General features: G+C 31.7%; 3 protein-coding genes across 3 annotated transcripts in view; all 3 read right to left on the bottom strand.

Moving 5' to 3' along the window:
* Positions 1-1012, bottom strand: part of LOC101512861 (pyruvate kinase, cytosolic isozyme-like) — a 3329-nt gene extending 2317 nt beyond the window's left edge. Inside the window, exon 1 of the mRNA XM_004505292.4 lies at positions 591-1012. Within this exon, the coding sequence (XP_004505349.1) occupies positions 591-821 (231 nt within the window). The 5' untranslated portion in view covers positions 822-1012. The remainder of the gene's footprint in view (positions 1-590) is intronic.
* A 5035-nt stretch (positions 1013-6047) lies between these two features.
* On the bottom strand, positions 6048-9114 carry LOC101512229 (pyruvate kinase, cytosolic isozyme). Its single transcript, XM_004505290.4, has 3 exons — positions 8757-9114; positions 7456-7917; positions 6048-7194 (listed from the first exon to the last, which is right to left on the bottom strand). Exons 1-3 carry the CDS (start codon positions 8982-8984, stop codon positions 6382-6384), a joined length of 1503 nt encoding a protein of 500 aa, XP_004505347.1. The 5' UTR covers positions 8985-9114; the 3' UTR covers positions 6048-6381.
* Positions 9115-10901: 1787 nt separating this feature from the next.
* LOC101512556 (glucosidase 2 subunit beta) lies at positions 10902-20301 on the bottom strand. Its single transcript, XM_004505291.4, has 17 exons — positions 19919-20301; positions 19697-19813; positions 19494-19589; positions 18051-18290; positions 17355-17584; positions 16845-16943; positions 16624-16716; positions 13473-13782; positions 13272-13376; positions 13087-13188; positions 12921-12978; positions 12734-12802; positions 12538-12625; positions 11675-11736; positions 11515-11566; positions 11353-11437; positions 10902-11278 (listed from the first exon to the last, which is right to left on the bottom strand). The coding sequence occupies exons 1-16, from the start codon at positions 20025-20027 to the stop codon at positions 11375-11377; spliced, it is 1893 nt and encodes a 630-aa protein (XP_004505348.1). The 5' UTR covers positions 20028-20301; the 3' UTR covers positions 10902-11278; positions 11353-11374.
* Between the last annotated feature and the right edge of the window lie 121 nt (positions 20302-20422).

Genomic DNA, 20422 nt, shown 5'->3' with positions numbered 1-20422 from the left:
ACCGCTCTTGAACTCTAGTACAATAAGAGTTCTTATACGAGGCATTCGTCTCATCTCCTTCAAGTGACAAATACTCACCAAAAACATGTTCTTAACCATGAGAACCAGACATTGGAGATGCTCTTGTATTAGAAAAATGCATCGTTGTTAAATAGTGGTGCTATAGCAAGACAACATATCAGAATATGAACAAATTATTATTGTTCTGCAATACACCGCTTAGAACAAAACATTGTCGACTAGCGGCTATAGCACCTTGCATAGAAAAAATGAACTAACCAGTATTTTTCACGATCTACAACGCTGAGATGCACATAGTGCAAAAGCTTAAAAAGCTAATCTCATCTTTCAAATTTAAAGTTGAAGGATAAGATTAGTTCTTTAAAGTAACTAAAATTACTTAAATTTAATCTTATCCATACATGAAAGGATATATAAGGTCGAAATCAACTTGCTATCTCAAGTTCAAACTTGATAGTTATGCTTCGTATATCTTACACATAACATACTCTCTCTATTCACATCAAAATCATTGACAATAATCAAAGGAAATTCAAGATGTAAAATAAAATTAAAAAAAGGAATCGTGCCTTAGTGTCGAGCATGACGGCGCAGAGAATACCGGTATTCTCCATAGCAGCTCTAAGATTGTCGAGGGTTTCCTGATGGTATTCATGGGAACCATGAGAGAAGTTGAATCGAGCAACGTTCATGCCTGCTTGCAAAAGCTTCTCGATCATCGGAATAGACCTCGATGCAGGTCCAAGTGTGCACACGATCTTTGTTTTCGGCTTCTTCTCTGCAATAACCGTCGCCATCATCTTAGATCCAAAAACTTCTACTTCTGTTTTCTCTGTTATGTTGTGTTATGGTTTATGTGACTCTCTCTCTCTCAAATAAACAAAGCCGCTTGTGCTTATATTCTGGAAGAAGTCTTCTCACGCAGACGAGGTTTATTCAACTCGACGAAAAAGGAATCAACCCAAATATTCCAAGTTTCTGACCTGATAATGTATTTTGTTGACTGTCAACGTTTTAAATTAACTTGTATTATATTGTTCCTTTTTTACTATTATTATTTTTTCAAATTTTACCTCCAAATTATTATGTATTTTCTATTAAAATATTATTATTATTGTGTTTACGTTGTGGTGCTTATGTGTATTTAAATAATGTTAAAACTGAAAAAAAAAATATAGGCTTATTTTTTATATGCCGTTTTTATCACCGTCAAAGTTCTCTTAGAATTTCTTCTTGGAACCGTTGTGCTCTTTATCTGTCTTTAAATATCTACGTTATAATATTTTTGCGTTTTTTTTTGAATATTTTTTTGCCAGAGCTTCATTGTTGTCTTTTTGTAAGTTAGAATGGAGTTGGAAATGAAATTTTAGTAAATGACAATATTGTGGTGGTAAAAATAGTTGAAGAATTTGTAGAAATCTCAAAATGACAAATAAAATAAGACTGAAATTAAGGATTTTGCTTTTCGTGATAATTGAACCCGATATAGAGGAGATAAGTACCGGTTCGATTTCAAAGACAAAAATTTGTTGTATCCTATGAAAAAGAAGAGCATTCAAAATGTCGTGATTAATAATGCCGATAACAATAAGTGTCATACTTTTACATAAAAGAAATATAATATAAATTTAATTGGAAAAAATAAATAAAAAACTACAAAATATAAATATGAGAGGTCAAAATCCCTCGTTTTAAAATGAAGAGATAAAAAATCATACAATTGAAAAATTAGAGAATCAGAAATTCATTGAAAAATTAAAAGACCACATGTTCAATTAAGACAAATATTTATTTATAATAATTACAAATAATTAAATGATATAAAAATTTATTAATAGACCTAGTGCTCCACCACCTTTCTTCTTCTTGTTAGCATATTTACTCTTTTAGTATAGAAGGGCGATTTGAGTCTATTATGTGGTTTAAAATTACAAATTATAGATAATTTTTTCTCTTCTTTTGTTTAAATAAATATTAATTTTTAGATAAATTTAGTTTATTTTATTTTATACTAAGTGCGACATTGTTTGGTTTGTTGTTTTAGTACAACGTTTTGTTTTCTCGTCTTATTGCGATTTTCATTTGATTTCTATTAAAAGATCAACTTCATTCAAATCAAATGCATATTTATTCAATAATTTTGACGTCTTTAACATTATTACCACTATAAAGATATGGATACTCTAAATATTTTCATTTTGTTATATTTATTGTCTCTATCATTGTAGACATTTTTTTCATTTTTATGTTATTAACTTATGAGATTGTTCATAAATTTATTATTTTTAATTTTAACAATTTTAAATTGTATTGTTATTAATCAATGTAATTTATATCACTTTAAATGAATAAATATTATTTTTAATTAAAAAATAAAAATATTTAATCCTTAAAAAAAGATATTTAATAAGCATAAAAACTATATTTAATAAAATGACTCAATTCATTAAATTATATATAATTTTTTGGATAAATTGATATTAAAAGTAGCTAAATATTTTTGTAATCATGTTATAAAAGTCTTCATCTCCGTTTAATAGTGATCAACGGTCATAGAAAAAACTTGATCAACACATCGTGTTGGTTATCGTTTCTTAACACTTCATTTGATGATTTGTTTTGAGTTTTATTTAATCGCGGTCTATTTAATATAACGTGATTATTAAAACTATTATATTTTATCACCTTTTAAATAATTTTATGTTTCAATTTTTCTTTCTTAGTTGAAACTTTGGAAACTATCCATAACATTTGGTAAATGTTATGTAAAAAATCATATTCGTCAGATAAAAAATGCATTTTTCAATTTTTTTCTCAAAAAAAAGTAAATTCTGAAATTATTCAATACTAAAATATATTGTTTTTAGACTTTAATATTTCTTTAAAAATTTTCCCTGAATCAACCACGAGGATGAGGTTTAATACTCCTTCGTGATCATCAAACTCCGACAACTATCACGATCCAACCTCATATCATGTGCCTAAGATTAGAGAAAATTGACTCCTAAGACTTCTTAATATAATTTTTTTACTACGAAAAGAATGGTATAAAACATTGTGCGATCGAAACCATTTAATATGTCCAGGACTGCCACTGAGAAGAAACGTAACTACTTTTATAAAAAAAGTGATATATCAACTTTCAAGTGAAATAATTTTTATTTTGAAAGCGAGGGCAGTAAATCATAGCATTTACATCAAGTTATTTGTTAAAATACAATTTTATGTGTCTTTTTAACTGGTTATATGATTATTAGATAAACTAAAATATAACTCGCGGAAATTTACAAATTGGTTATGTGATTATTAGATAAATTAAAATATAATTCGGGGATATTTACAAATTTCCTTTCAATGCAAATATTTTAAAAAGTGTGAAAGTGTATTTATGATAAATGTATTAATCTGTCAATTTTTTTCTTCAATATTTGTAAATTTTAAAAATTATAAGAATGATTAACTCTGTAAAAAAGAATAAATGAAATGAAAATAATCTGTTTTGAAAAATTTATAATAAAATATGAGTAATTTTTACTCTTAAAAAATATGGTTAAAAAAAATAAGTGATTTTTGTACATATTTTGATTTGTTTTATACATTTAACTATTATCAAAAAACTTATTCCAATAAAAAATATAATATATATGTTTGTGACAATTGATTTGATATATATTTGTAAGCATTGATATTTATATGATTATAATTTTATTTATTTTTTATTTTTTATTTTGAATGTACTTTTATTTATTTTTTCTTTTTTAATTAATTGAATGGACTATTAATTTTTATATCTTATGTTTGGAATCTCATTTCTACTTAAGTTTTGAATAATTAATTCTTAATTAAATGTATTATTCCATGTATTTATTTCAAAGATATTTTGATTGGATCATTTCTAGAGACTCTTGATAATAAACAAATTTAACGCAAAACGTAATTATTTGGTTTTGATTATTTTTGCTGTAAAATAAAACGAAGTTATGATTTGTTCTTCAACAAATCTATAACTCTAATATTTTAAAATGAGTGTCTTTATTTTCATGAACAATTTATATAGATAAATATTTTCTTTTGTATGTAACAAAACAAAAATTCTTTTGTATTGAAAGAATAAAATATGTATCCGAACACTAATAAGAGAAAAATGTATACTAATTATATATTGCTTTGAAAATATTCAAATGTATAATTTAACATTTTATTTTATAAAAATATCATTTGCTATTTTTTTTTTGTAATAACTTGCTAATTTAAATGAATTTGTTTGTTTTAATATTTATTTATTTTAATTTAAACTTCGTTAAATTATTTGGGCGTAAGTTTTATTATTATTTTTAAGATGTGATAATTATATTTTTATATGTTTTGTGGTAATTTATAGTTGTTCCATTTTAATTATTAAAATATAATTAAAATATTGTGATATATTTATATGTAATGAATTAAAAAAAGAACTCATAATTAAATTAAGTTTTTAATGAGAATATATTTTTTAATCATAAAAATTGACAAAAAAAAAAGAATTAAAAAAGAAATAGAAGTGTCACATTTATGACATAATTAGTATTACTTATGTGTCTATGTAATGAGTTTGTAATGAATTTTTTTTTATATATTATATTGGTGGTAATCTTTATCATTTATGTAAAACTGTGTGTTCAAGTTTCACTGGTTTCAATCTCATACAACAACCGTCACAAATTATTTTGAGACACCCATTGATGAGATTAAGCGTATACTATTATAATCGATCATTGTACCAAAATAAGTTGCTGAATAAGTTGAAAGACTAGTAAAGTTATACAGTAACGAATCAAACAATAGAAGGTTCATCAAGTCAAATACAATATTACCAAGTTCTTCTTAGTTTTGGCAAAGGAAACAATACACAGTAAAGTAAACTTCACTTACATATCTATTTGGTCTATGTAAATATAAAATTTTTCTATTTTAATTTTAATAATTTTTTTTTTGAATTTAGTCATTATAAAATTAGAAAATTTATTTTGATCCCTAACATTAAATTAACATTAAAAGAAGACGAGTTTTTCAAAAACACTTCCCTCTTTTTAATTTCTATTTATATTTTCTTTATAAATTAACACTAATTATTAAATAAATTAATAATATAAAATATTTTAATTTTTAATAGATCATAAAAGATGATGCATTGATGTGCATTTATATGGTCACGTGGTTTATCAGTTCTTTTTTGTAGTGTTGATTTGATGTTGGTGACTAAAATCGATTTGTCTTTAATTTTACGGGGACTAAATTCAAACAAAAAAATTACAAAGACTAAAATCAAAAAGTGATATATTTATATGATCAAATATACATTTAAATCAATAAGTTTTTACATATATATATCACTTATGAAAAATTTCATAATATAAAGTAAAACAAGATATTTTAAAATTATTCATTTATAATTACGACAAATTTCATAATATAAAGTAAAATAGGATGTTTTAAACTTATTCATTTATAATTCATATAAATTATTCATAGAAATAAATCCAAAGTAAATCTCCTATTATCTTGAAATTCATTGTTATCACTGATTAGAGTACAGGTAAACTACCATTTTAATATTTAGTGTAGGACGCTGTTATTTTTTTGGTTTCTAAGTCAACCAAAAATCTAAATTAGTCATTAAATCATTAATTAATCGTATCAATTTAATCATTGATGTTATAATAGTCAAAAACTATTTTAATTTGTATTTTTCAAAAACTATTATGATAATAAATTCTATTTTTCAAAATACATAAAAAAAAAACCAAAATTACATCGTCTTACACATTGATTGACTAAATTGTACTTTACTCGAGAGAGTACCCATGACATGGTATAAATATAAACGGCAATGCAGTTGCCAGCAATTAATACGAAAATAAATAAAAGGTGTATGTTTTAACAAAATCCATAATTTCTTATTTGTGCTCTTTTGCTACATATGCTATTTTATTTGATTCAATTATTATAAAAGATAGACCTTCATTTATCAAATTGATGACAAATAATTAAAATATTAAAACCATAACCTTCTATTTCAAAACATATATTGGAGTTATTGGACCGTAAACAAATCATAACCAAGAGGCCAAAAATGGGTCACTATTTAGGTTTACCAAAAGTTTCATGCATAATCAGCAAATGAAAGATGGCTGCCACTTCCCCAGTGACAACAATAATAAGACAAAGAAACAGTGAAACAATGAAAAACAGGAAACATCCCTAATAAAAGTTCTGATTGATGATCTGCATCCAAATAAGATTAGAAAAGGTATGATAAGACTTCTTTCCCACCATCAAAAAATTGCCAAAAGCAGCTGAAGAACTCTTTTTAATGAGAGATCATTTCACAGTCAAGATTTTGATAACTGATGCGACGCCCACACGATGAAGAGCCACCACAGAATCTCCGTTTTTGCAGAGATCCTTTGCTTTGGCATATTGAATGGCAAAGTCTAGTGCCTCTTCAGTTGTTTCTGCATGAGAGGCTCTTGCAGAACCTGCACTTAATACTGGGATCAATCCTCGGAATATCAAGCTATGTCTGGCAGGGGCCTCATCACTACAGGACCAGTCAAAGGTATCGGTCTTAATCTCGGGAACGACAACAGAAAGAATTGGCATGCCTGCCCTGTATTTAGCCACTAATTTTGCAGTACTCCCTCCTCTAGTTAAAACCAATATGAGAGCTGCTTTAGCTGAGTTGGCCATTTTAACTGCAGAAGAAGCAAGACTCTCCAATGGGCTCATGGGTACTGGTGAGTGCTCCATTATCCTTTTAAACACATCTCCATAGTCAATGGTGCTCTCAGCTTCAACACATATTTTAGCCATAGTTTGAACAGCAAGTTCTGGATAAGCTCCAGCAGCAGTTTCACCACTAAGCATGACACAGTCTGTCCCATCCAGAACTGCATTGGCAACATCAGTAGCTTCAGCTCTGGTTGGCCTGGGAGATTTGATCATTGACTCCAACATCTGGGTTGCAGTAACGACCGGTTTTCCTTGGATATTGCACTTATAAATCATCACCTTCTGTGCCAGAAATATCTTCTCTATCGGAATTTCCATTCCAAGGTCACCACGTGCCACCATAAATGCATCTGAATTTGCAAGGATATCATCAAAGTTTGCAACCCCTTCTTGGTTTTCAACCTGCCACATACATTTTAAGTAACAAAGCGAAAAAAGCAACTAGAAATAAGTAATTAAACATAACATGTACCAGAGATAGAAAATCAGTAGAGGAACTCAGAACATTGTTATTAGTATCATTAAAGAATATTGCAAATTTTGTTAGATGATGTCCAATAACACACATTAATGTGGATGCAATAACCATCTCTATGATATCATGTCTAATTCAGAACTCTTAACACATTTTAAACGAGCTCAAAAATCCATAATATACCATACCTTTGACATGAGAAGAATGTTCTTAGCATGGTTTCCAAGCAGTTTCCGAACTTGCACCAGGTCAGAACCTTTTCGAACAAAAGATAGTGCAATCATGTCAATTTTATTGGGAACTCCCCAGACCATGATATCTTCCTTGTCTTTCTCAGTCAAAGTTGGGAGATCCACTATGACACCAGGAAGATTAACATTCTTTCTCTCGCCAAGAACGGCAGAGTTCTCACAGCGGCATCGAACCAAACCTGCTTTTATGTCACATGATAAAACTTTGAATGATATGGTGCCATCTGAGCAGAGTACAACACTCCCAGGCTTCACATCCTCGGCCAACTTTTTGTAGCTCATACAGATCATATTCTCATCACCCTTTATGCTGTAGTCAGTTGAAATGGTTATCTCCTGACCTTGTTTCAGTTGGATAGGCTTTCCATCCTTGAGAAATCCGGTTCGAATCTCCGGCCCCTACAACAATGTAAACAGATACATAAGATGAAAGTTATATAAGGAAGGAATTTCACAATGTCATGTCCAATTCATTTAAGTCTAAGAATAGATATGCCTTGGATTCACTCACTGCAAGATAAGTTAATACAATATGTACAAATTAACAAGTTACGAATGAACTTGTATATTGTCCTTCGTGAGTATACATACATATATACATGCAAGGACAGATCTGCATTGGGGATATTTGAGGCAACCGACATCACTAGGATTTCTATAAACACAACATTATTACATGAGCATTGCCAACACAACTTTATATATATTTTATAAATACAAGTGTGGAGTCCACCACTTTAATTTCTGGATCTGTCATTGTGTGCATACAAACATACATAAATGAGAGAAGCATTTAGGTTAGATCTTACATGTATTATCAAAATTATTTTTACTTAAATCCAATATTAACCTTTCCTTCAAAGATTGATAAAAGATTACTCCTCTAACTTTTCATTTAATAATAGAAATTATAATATAAGATGATTATTCATATCAAGTGAGAGAGCGAAACAAATCAATCATGAGAACATAATAACAACAACAAAAGATTTAAATCTAATTTTATTAATCGAGATACGATTAAAAGGTCAATATAATTAGGTCATTCATTATCACTATATTAAACTTTATAAAAAAATCTTACGCATTAGCCGCACAAAAGTAACAGAGTCTCTATCTTCCTATCAGAATCATTACAAATAAATCATGAAATAAAACGTAAGATTGAAAAACAAAACAAAATAAAATAAAATCAAGAAAGAGAAAAAGAAACGAAGAAAGAAAGAAAGATTGCATGCCTTAGTGTCGAGCATAACGGCGCACAGTATACCGGTATTCTCCATGCCGGTTCTGAGATTATCGAGGGTTTCCTGATGGTAATCGTAAGAGCCATGAGAGAAGTTGAAACGAGCGACATTCATGCCTGCTCGAAGAAGCTTCTCGACCATAGGCACAGACCTTGATGCGGGTCCCAGCGTACAAACGATCTTCGTTTTCGGCTTCTTCTCTGCCATCTGCGTATCCATCTTTTTTGGATCAACGAAACGAACTTGTTGCTTACGAATGCGAAAACAGAGAAAGTGGTGTGTTGTGTGACCTGCGTTTTGATTCACCAATATAATTGAAAACTACACTGCCGCGGTCGTTTTCGCTTTTAATGACACGAGTTAGTTGTATTTATAATTATATATTTTTTATTTAGGAGTTAGTTGTATTTTAATAGAATAAAAGGAAAAAAACTACTTTATTCTGTAAAAAGAAAAACAACTATAGTTTAAACCAGTAATAATTTAACACTATTATGTTGAGCGGCGGTGTAAGTGATTATCATTAACCCAATAAATGATTACTGTGGGTGATGGTAAAAAAAAAATATTGTTGGTGACAACAACCACAACCAATGCAAACACTAGTACTAATTATTAATAATTTTAAAATTTCAACTAATATCTTATATTATTAATTATTACTTGTCTATCAAGTCACGGTTTTTTTTCCTTTCCAAAAAAAGTCAGTTTTTCTTTACAAAATTTACGATGGATTTATTTCTTTTTGATAGAGATGCTTCTAAAATAATTCGATTCAATGCAAACTATACAACTTGGACAAAGTAATATCAAAAAGCATATCCGACTTTTTAATCGTTAGTCGGTTATTTAACTACAAGTTTGAAAACTAATCCAATCTAAACTACATCTATGCTAGTCTATAAATACCAGCGTAAATATATTTATGATTCTTATAATATACTCTTTCTAAAATAAATTATAATTATAAGTAAAAAATGTTAAATTAACGTGTATGAAAAAATATAAATGGTCATATTTAGTTTTTGCAATCTCTATGACAAATAAAATGAGTCATTTGAAATATAAAAAGGTAGTTTGTAGATATTATCATGAAATAATTTATGGAAAGCCTAAATTAGAATATTACCATTTCTTAAAAATTTGTGTTTGTATTCTTGGTTGATGTATTAATATATAGCTCAAGTAAACTAAAGTATGTTGCACGCTTGCAAATTGCATTGTAGGTGTTGAATAATCTAATGAAGGTGAACTTAAAAAGGCGTAGCTTGACTGCGTGAGAATGAAAACACTTGAAATATTTAAGACATATCATTTCTAGTGAATTCAACTCACCAAACCTTGCAAAGGTTAAATGTATAGATGAATGCTCGGTTCTTAAAGAAGGTAAAAAGGTTGAGAGTTTTCTTGTCGTTGACCAAATCTTAAAGGAATTTTGTCAAAAATTATGAGATCTTTGCAAAACCTATAACTTAATTGTTGAAGAAAAATATTTTTTAATGGGGAGATGAAGCCATAAGAGGGTGATGACTTTGTTGCCTATGTTGAGTATGCCAAATTTCAAGATACCATTTGAGATGGAAACGTATGCTTTTGGAAGTGGTATAAGAGCTACTAGTATTCTCAAGCAGCAGTGAAGACACTCGGCATTTATTAGCCAAGCCTGGTCAGATAGGTATGAACCGAAGATTGTTTCATGAAAGAGAACTCATGACAATTGTATTTGTTGATCAGAAATGGAGACACTATAGTAAAAGTGTCCATTTTATCATTAATTAGTTAAGATCGCTACTCCCTCTCAAATAAGTGAAATAATCAATATTTTAAAGAAGCCAAAAGCTCGTAGAAACCGTTGGTCTTTCAATGCAATCTGAAAACTCCATGAAAGAACTTTCAACATCAATAAACTCTTTTTCAGCAGAAAATTTTAACGCCTAAGATCATTGAAAATTGTTCTTTCAATGCCTATCCAAAAACTCCATGAAAGAACTTTTAACATCATTTAACTATTTTTTTCAGCATAATATTTTATCCCCTCTTTTATCCTCTATAGTGAGTTTTTTGTCTCCGGCAAGACTCCTTCATTAATCCACGCAAACAAAATATGAAAAATCTACGAATCACACCTGAAGGATATAAGGTGGTTGTTCAAAACACTTCTCCATCTAAAATTAATAACGATGTCAACTCATTGTAACAAAAATTTGATTTTAGAATTTCTAGCCGTCTAATGTTTTGCATCATATAAGGATCCATGCTTTGAACACGGAATGGTCAGTCAGAAGGAGAGCCACAAACCAGGTAGTCATTGTGATTTTAATAAAAGAAAAATGTGCTAAGGGATTAGTCATATCAGAATGTTGCCGAACGAGCCATAAGGATTCCCAACCCCAAGCCAAACCTGTTCCTAGTCCTAGCCCTCGCTAACCTCAACCAATATCAAATTGGGTAAGCTCTAGTATACAAAAATTACGGGCGCCATTTCTTCAGTTACTCCATGATCTTCATACTAGCTGTTCAAATAAAAATTAATCATCTTGGGACTCAAATCTCAAAAGAACAGGAATCACAATGGCAGTGAACCTACCTATTAAACTCCATCCGATTTTTCACAACTCATCACGGCTTTCAGGTTGTTCCGAATTCAGTAAGTCTAGCTTGTGTTGTAACTCCTGTTGCATTACACAGTAACATTAATATCATATTGAGGTAAGGACAACATTAGTTATCATGTATTCAGCTTAGGTACCTTCAGCTTTTCTTCCTGACAAAGGGCTGGTGTAGCTAATAAAGCTACGTACCTGCCATGAGACACAGCAATGAGAAAAGGGAAAGCATCACGCAGAAATTTGACAAAAAGGAAGAGGAGTGGTGAAAGGAGCAGAGTAAAACAAAATGACAATCCCTACTCGCAACGGCTGGGTTCATCTACATCAGTAATCTCATTCGTCAACCCGCATTTTAGCTTGACCTGTTCAAAACACAGCCATTAATTACAGAGGGCCCACAAATCTGAACCACCTTTCAAGTTTTTATTTCCATGAGCAACTCCCCATACTAGTAATTTTAATTATTATTTACAATTAACTTTATTGGAATGTAAAGAAACTAAAATTGAACTTGCCCACTGTTGCAAGATCACCAACTATAGCTTCCTGAAAGTACGTCACCCAGGATGAACTACTATATCTAATAATTCACTTTTAGGCTCTGTTTGGGAGTTTGGAGGGGGAGGGGAGGGCTTTTGGAGGAGGGGAGTAGAGAAAAAATAGAGAAATTTTTCACCTTTTTTTAGAGTGTTTTTGTAGAGAATGATAAATGAATACTTATGATTAATATTTTTAATAATGAGTAGTATAACAACATAGATTGAATTTAAAGAATTTATCAAAGTCCTCCAAAACCCTCCAGATTAGAGGTATTTTGTATTATGAAGAAAAATAAACCCCCCAAAGCCTTCCTCTTCCAAAGTTCTCCATTCTCCCCACTCCATCTTTCCTTTTTTTCAAAGTCCTCGCCTCCTAAACTCCCAAACACACCCTTAAGGGAAAAAAATGGTATTTATATTGTACTTCAAGTAACACTTGTGCATCTACTCTAAATGAAAAATATAATTACTTTAGAATGAATAGATGCAGAATATCCTTTGAGAAACAGTTTACTATAATTGAATCTAATTGTTTTAGAAAGAATAGCTACATTATACTAGTCCTCTCAAAACTGAGAAAACACGCATAAATTTTAAAATACAAAAACATATATATATATATACCTTCAAACTTCTATCAGGACCGTTCCAGCATTTATCACCATTAGAAAACACCATTACTTTGAATGAATCCTCAAATTTGTCCCAGCGACTGTGAAAAGAAAATTGAATTATTGTTTTCACCAACTAATTCTTGAACTCTTTTGAACTGGAGTGAAGTGGTCTGCTAAAATGTATCAACTAGTTACCAAAACCTTACCCCAAAGTGGTGGAGGAATGGCCCTCTTCCTGAGTAGCCTGCTTATAGGGGCAGACTTTGTAAGTGTACCTGAACCAGAATTTCCATACCTAGAAAGTGAGATTTACAGGGGAGTATCTAATTTTGAGATTCACAGAAATGTCAAATACAACAGAAAGTAAACTGTTAGGGGAGAAAAAAGAATAACTTGTTCTGCTTGCTCTCAAAGCAACGACCGTAGAATGAATAAAACTCCTTTGCTGGGCCTGTAGTATTGAAGTTTAACTTCAGTTTACTCAAGCAAATTTCAAAATAACTAGTGCCTCTACAATAAAAATGCTATGAGTGACAAATGTTACCAGCATCATACTAACCAAAATCATATTTTAGTTTTTGTGTCAGGCTTGATACTCTAGACTGTATTTTAGACAACTTGGAACTGGATTCATCATATTCCTTGCGTATACGAGCAGCATCTAATAAAGCCAAAGAGAAAGGCATAAGTTATATCTATCTGGATAAAAGAGAAAACATGGGCAATGGAATGTTAAACGTGTACCTGACTGGTTCACAGGTGTCTGGAATATATTAACGGCCTGAAAAATATTCCATACAGATTTCTGTATTTTCTCTAACCAAGAAGGATCATCTGTTGTGCTAATATCTGAGTTCATTTGAATTACCATAATCACCAGTCCATTATATACAACACTTCGATAAACATATTTGCATTTGTATTAATATCAATAACATAACTAACCTGACAAGTCTTCAGTCTCAGTGTCAGATTTGTATGAGGAACTAAGGTCGTCGTGCTCATCCTCTCGAAATTCTTCTTCATTTTCATATTCGTCGTCATATTTGTGGTTGTCATCGTCAGTTTCAGAAGCATAGCCATCATTGTCTTCTTTATTTGTCCCGTGTGGAATATCTTCCTGATCTTCATTGTCTAATGCAGTGTCAGCTTCAGCACTTTTCTTACCAGCATCTTCTCCTGTCCAACGAGAAGCAACAAGCCTGCCCAATTCCTCCTTTGATAATCCATCAGTATTATCAGATACATCTTTCCCCTAAAGATATACCCACAAAAAAATGAAAAAAAACAGATAAGGAAAGTGGAGGAAAATTGTGAAATTTAAACTATTTCTGAACTAAATTACTATACATAATTTCAAGCAGTCTATCAGTTCATATAAGAAATAAAGGATTCCCTGAGAGCAGGAGATATCAGAAGAACTGAAGATGAGTTCCAAAGCACACAAAACATGCATTGAGTCAATAGAAATAACCATGTTTAAGACTGATAGCTTGATTATACTTGGTGCCAATTATCGTGACACCAAAATCTATTAGTAATATAAAATACAAGAAAATCCAGGAACTCCAGCCATTGTATTTATCTTGATGCAAAAGCACTTCTATAACATGGTTCATTAGCTCAAATAGAGAATGAGGCAGTTAAATATGTTCGAAAACAAAGAAAATGTGGTTAACCTTTAGTTAAATTTTGAGATAGTTAATAATTGGATGGCTCAAGGTTGGTCAGCAAAAGCTATCAAGTGAAACTAGAAGGAGTTGGTGCTTTATAGAGGTGAGTTACTGAATCTCTATATTGGAAGCTTTTATGTGATTTTAAATGTTGATTTAAACTATTGGTTTCATGAGAAGCGGGAAGTTAGGCAAAGGGACCCTTTAATCCCATTGCTTCTTACTGTGAATGTTAAATAATTCCAAGTGCTGATGATGAGTATCTCAATAAAGGTACTAAGGTAGGTTCGAAATGAAACTATTGTTTTGTTTCCCAGCTCTAGTTACCAATGAATGTTAGTAAGTACCCCCTTCAGTCTCGAATATAAGCAAAAAATAATAATAACTCACACCCTTTAAATGCTAGAAAAAAACTCCCACCCTTGGAGAAAATTAGTTAATATCATTTAATTTTCTGAATGTAATTTGCATTGTCCAAACTATCTTTCATTGGAACTTGTTTCATGAGAGTAAAAAATTATTGGAATCTTAAAATCTAAATTAGTTGAAGGGTATTATACAAAATTATATCATTAAATAGAGAAAAATCTGTAAAGATTTGCTTAACTTGAACCATCAAATTTGGATTATTTATGCTTTTATTCGAGATGGAGAGAGTAAAAGGATTACGTAAAGAGAAGGAAAAAAAGAAAGAAGAGTAACAAATTAACAATCAATGTTGTTAAGATTGTTTGGTGGCTGCAAAATCCTGTTCCTACCTCTGAATTCAATTTGGTAGGATTGGATTGTACCAGCTCGTGGAATCAGTGAGAACAAGAAATACCACATTTGTTTGGTCCCCATTTTCCAGTTGGTTGAGCAGGTAATCAACTCAAAAGCCTAGCCCCTGCCCATTATCCACTAACCAAAATATCTAATCTGAAACCTGATAGAACTGAGACTGTTGCCCTATGTTGTTGGTGTGTGACCGGTGAGTGGTAATGCAACATTTCCCTGCTACCCGAAACCTTGGTTTAGTGGACTTGTGGTGCTTCAAGTAAAAGTTCGGTTTGTCTAAAACCTTGACTCTGCATCTTAGTGCAACAACTTTTTTATTGGAATTCTTTGAGTGCTTTGACCTGTGAGTGGCCCTTCTTTCAAGGGGTTGGGTGTGGTCTGAAATTTCTAGGTGTGGGTAGATTATAAAGACCGACTCTGTTGTTGTGTTTGAGGTTTGTATTTATTTGTGTTTATTGTTGGCTGACTAATGGTTGTGTGCTAATAGGGCTTGTGTGACTGACCTGAATCTATTTACTTTTTAGTGTGAATGTGTGGCCTTTGTTTAAGCTTTTTATTTTTAATGCGAACTTGTGACTGTTGTGTATTTATTTTCAATTGTAGTTTAATTAAAAAAGTGAAGGTTACTTTGACTAAATATGTTTTTTAATTGATACACAAACACACACAATGGCAGTTTTCCATGAAGGAAGACGGATACTTTTTTTATATGTTCATTCTGCTCAGAAATTATTTGATTTTGAGGATATCTATGTGTAATGTGCATAACAGAATAAGGCTTGGTTTTTGGTGTCATAACTAGTAAAATGCACACATTGTAGCTAAATATACTAGAGCACACATAAGGACAAAGTCAGGAAGAGTTGAATGCAGGTCAATGCACTAAAATACAAATGAGATAATGCCACGACCTGACCCTAAAAAAATATTGTTTGGGCAAAAAGCAAATGGTACAATATAAATATTTAAAACAGATAGAGCAAAGACCCAAGAAAAAATGGTTTAAAGCCAGTAATTGCAACGTTATATACCCATATTACATAAAATAAGTTAAGCAAAATAAATTCTTTTTAATGAAAAAGCATAATAATATGAATATCCAACTTTGTCAATCAGGATTAGAAGCACCACAAGAGGGGTATTATTTCAAATGCCAACTATTCATTTTCATCTATGAAACTGCAATATGTTTAAATCTGAAAGAACCACCCTAGTGTTTTCTTACATTCAGATCTGAGAAATCGAAGGTAATGAAAAAAATTTGCACAAGCAATATTCTGAAATCGTTACTGTTGTGTCCTACATATCATAATTATTGGCCAAAAAACTAGCTAAATAAAGTTTAACTGTTTTGGCAATGAAATGATTTGGTTATGAGACCATTCATTGTGTCTCACTTCAACTCATTTTTGCGATATGTACTGGGTGCTGTATATTTTCATAAAACTGACTTGTTTTGGGGAAGTTATGAGATAATAACTGACAAAAATAGAAGAGCCTACCAGTACCTCATTATGACCTAATTATGTCAATTAAGTTAATCAATCAATCTAAATCAACACAAACATGTAGCTGTAAGATGAGTACAAAATAGAAAATATAAGTAAATTCCAGTCATGCTATGAGGGTATGAACTATGCAGATACCGTATTGATGACTTCATCAGAAGACTCTGTCTTTCCAGTTGATAAATCAGTTTCAGTTATAACAGTGGGTTCTCTCTCAGCTTCTTTTGAATTCTACATTCAGGAAAAGCCAAGTAAAAATGGTAAGTTTTATACCTAATGAACATGCATCGAAGGCAATGCCAACTGAATAACAATAATTCTGAGGAGAATAAAAATTGCAATCAACAAATATTTTTTACCTCTTCCACTTCATTAAGCAAAGATCCTTCACTTCCAGGGGTATCAGTGGCTTCAACAAAATTATCAAGTGTGTCTGCTAAATTTTCCCCAGCTTCATCCTAAAAGAAAGTTTTCAATGTTAAAAAGAAAAATTAAACCACTAACCACATAATGGAGTAGTGCAACACAATCACACACATACAAGTTAAGAAACAAAGTGAAGGAGAGAAGTAATCTGCTCCATTGCCACAGATGTATGTGCGGAGGCCAGAAAAATAGCAACAAAATTGCACTTTCTTCCAATAACCACATATACTTGCATGTTTAAATAGGTATGGTTATAACATAGTAAACCTCCTAAGGGATTGATAAAAGATCAGGAAAATCATATATGCATAGAGTCACTTCATATTAGCTGAATGCCAGATTCCAGATTGATAATGCTTTCAAAAGTTAGAACAAAACTCTTCAATAAGGCTTATTCTAATTATACAATCAAATTGCAATTTAAATGGCAGACAATATCAAACCTGGTCAACAGGAGAATCCTCTTGAACTTCAACTTTATCATGGTTACTTGCCACGTCATTGTCTTCAATGTGTGAATGCTTTCCAGCTTCATTTTCATGTCCTGTATCTTCTTCATCAGCTTTATTTAATTTTTCATTAGCCTTCTCCTCCGCCTCCTTCTTCTGCTTCTCTTCTTTTTCCTTCTGTAAACGTTCCTTCTCCTCTGCTTTCTCTATTTGTTCTTTATGATCTGTAATGGATGCAAAAGGAGTTTGTTAAGAAAGAATTCCACAGATAAGATACAAAATTGCTATCATATGATAAATCTTCAAAAAACTTGTACTGCTTTTTTGCCCAGATCAAAAGTTCATATCCTTTATGACAGCCGGAAATCTGTAAATTTCACAGTCAAATATGTTCTGTTTTTTTTATAGACAAATGTTAGTAAGCTAGTGCTTATGCTAATTTCTAGGATTCGAACCCTAGACCTCCTGCTTAAAACTCCCTTGGTGTCCCTTAGCTCGCCAACTGAGCTACCTACTTGGAAAATGATATTGCCTTCCAAAACAGGGAAAGTGATGCCCTGTTCTCAACTATAGAGTTTGAAAAATGCCTCCCCCCTTGCTATAAGTTAAAACAGACTGATAATAGTGACCTTACTTTGTCATATCCATAAGTACAACACTACGAGAAAATGGTAGAACAAAAAATGATACCCTTTAGCTGTTTCACAACCCCTTTAAGTATACTTTCTTCTTTTTTCAATTTTTCAAGCTCTGCCCCGTCCTTCTCCAGAGCTAACTCTGCTTGTTCAATTGCTTGCTTTCGCAATTTGACACCTTCTTGATATGTGGCAATCTTTTTTTTGAGCTTATCTCGAGCAACTTTCCCAGCCTCCCAGCAGGTATTTGGGCATATTGCTTTGCCATCATATTCATCGCTTCCATCACAACAATCTGCGCATTACGGCAAGAGAGTGAAATAAATAACTTCAGAGCTAATGAAACAAAATAAAATCTAAAAACAGCCCAAACTACAGGCTAGCAATTCATTGGGTATCAATGAGTTTTAACTATGACTCAGACAATATTTTCAAGTCACATTAAAAGAAACAACAATGATCTTAGAACAGTTGAGCAAATGAACAGAATAATTGAGGGATCAAAACATAAGGTGATTGCCATACTCATAATGTTAAACTGTGAAATGACTGAAAAGACATGGAAATTCTATATATGCTGCTAAAACAATCTTAAACATAATACAATAAATAGACGATAAATTTTGCAATGTAAAAACTACGTAAAAGGAGATGTCATCTAGATCAAGTGCCAACTTTCAACGATAGGCATCTCCAATCTATGTGCATGTATCTACATTATAAAAGACTGAAATATTGCCAATGTGAATAACAAGATAAAATGTAAAGTTCACATCAATACGAATGCTGAAACGTAACCAATAAAAGCATATTCAGTGTTCACACATACTGCTAAATCTATATGTATATGATCTCAATTATATGCATATCCTTATTTACCCAATAAGCAATTATCTTCCTTCTTACAATTTCCCCCTCTTTCCTTAGTTTTGATCTCATGGCTAAGGTCAATGTTTTAAATAAAGGTCTGCGGTTGTGATCTGGACCGCTAGCTGAAACCACAATGTCAAGGATCGTGATGCGGCCGCACCTGTTACTCCTATTTAAAACCCTGGCTAAAGCATTAAGTCTAACCATAGCAGATGAATTATACACGCAATTATAAACCAGCATTAAGCTCACCGCAAATTCCATCGTTCACTCTAGATGAAAACAGGTACACGGGAGAATGTCCAGTATTCCTACAATAAAATTTTCCACGCGGACATGCTGATGTACCTGCAATAACAAAAAGCACAAGAATAAATAACCAATGATCCACTACAAAACAAATAAAATAAATCAAAAAAAATTATTTCCCTAGTTTTGATCTCATGGCTAAGTTCAATGTTTTAAATAAAGGTCTGCGGTTGTGATCTGGACCGCTAGCTGAAACCACAATGTCAAGGATCGTGATGCGGCCGCACCTGTTACTCCTATTTAAAACCCTGGCTAAAGCATTAAGTCTAACCATAGCAGATGAATTATACACGCAATTATAAACCAGCATTAAGCTCACCGCAAATTCCATCGTTCACTCTAGATGAAAACAGGTACACGGGAGAATGTCCAGTATTCCTACAATAAAATTTTCCACGCGGACATGCTGATGTACCTGCAATAACAAAAAGCACAAGAATAAATAACCAATGATCCACTACAAAACAAATAAAATAAATCAAAAAAAATTATTTATTAAAAAGAAAAGGAGAAAAATGAAACCAGGTTCGTCGGTGCCATCGAGGCAGTCGCAGAAATCGTCATTGAGCTGCTCTTTGTTGAAATTTCTGGATCCATCTTTACATCTTATTACATCGGGAGATTTATAATATTTTGCATCTGCGATAATAACCGGTAACAGTCATTTCTATAACAATTTAAATATAAATATAAGAATAATATAATAACAATAATGGGTAAATAAATCATAACAGCGTGGTGAACCTTCGGGAGGGATTCCGAGAAATGAGTCGTTGGGTTTGGATGATGAAGAGGATGGAACGAGCAAGACGAGGAGCAGAGAAACGAGAAAGATTCGCAGTTGAAGCTTCATGATGTGGCAGATGAATGGTGAAAATAATGGTTGATTATTAGATCGAGGTGGGTTTGCTAAGTATTAAATGGTGATGGTAACAACAGTGTATATAGAACTCGAAATTGTGTTTATTTCTGGGAATGGGAGTACAACAAAAGGGGATAGATAGCGAGCGGGGCTTCCCGTTCCGGACAGACACTAGCGAGTAGCGACTTCTACTGACTCGTCAAATTAGATTTGATAATTGTCATTTCAACACGATCACCAAACCCGAACTAATTTTACTCTTTTGATTTCATGTCAACAAAAATATGAAACAAATAAAAAAAATCTTCCCTCTCAAACAAAAATAATAAATTTCATTACACTCACACTTTTTAGTTACAAAATTTTAGACAAAAGTTTGGGGGCAC

This window comes from Cicer arietinum, chromosome 6 (genome assembly GCF_000331145.2).
Source record: "Cicer arietinum cultivar CDC Frontier isolate Library 1 chromosome 6, Cicar.CDCFrontier_v2.0, whole genome shotgun sequence".
NCBI classification, from domain to species: Eukaryota; Viridiplantae; Streptophyta; class Magnoliopsida; order Fabales; family Fabaceae; genus Cicer; species Cicer arietinum.
Note: the sequence above shows the minus strand (reverse complement) of the source record. Positions and strands in the feature narration are given on the sequence as shown.

Excerpts from the sequence above, each read along its gene's own strand:
- LOC101512229 (XM_004505290.4), bottom strand. The coding sequence starts at position 8,984 with ATGGATACGCAGATGGCAGAGAAGAAGCCGAAAACGAAGATCGTTTGT. Across the intron at positions 7,918-8,756 it reads CCGTTATGCTCGACACTAAG|GGGCCGGAGATTCGAACCGG; the intron begins GCATGCAATCTT and ends ACATTGTTGTAG. Across the intron at positions 7,195-7,455 it reads ACATTCTTCTCATGTCAAAG|GTTGAAAACCAAGAAGGGGT; the intron begins GTATGGTATATT and ends TGTATGTGGCAG.
- LOC101512556 (XM_004505291.4), bottom strand. The coding sequence starts at position 20,027 with ATGAAGCTTCAACTGCGAATCTTTCTCGTTTCTCTGCTCCTCGTCTTG. Across the intron at positions 19,590-19,696 it reads CGATGGCACCGACGAACCTG|GTACATCAGCATGTCCGCGT; the intron begins GTTTCATTTTTC and ends TTGTTATTGCAG. Across the intron at positions 16,944-17,354 it reads AGGATTCTCCTGTTGACCAG|GATGAAGCTGGGGAAAATTT; the intron begins GTTTGATATTGT and ends ACTTTCTTTTAG.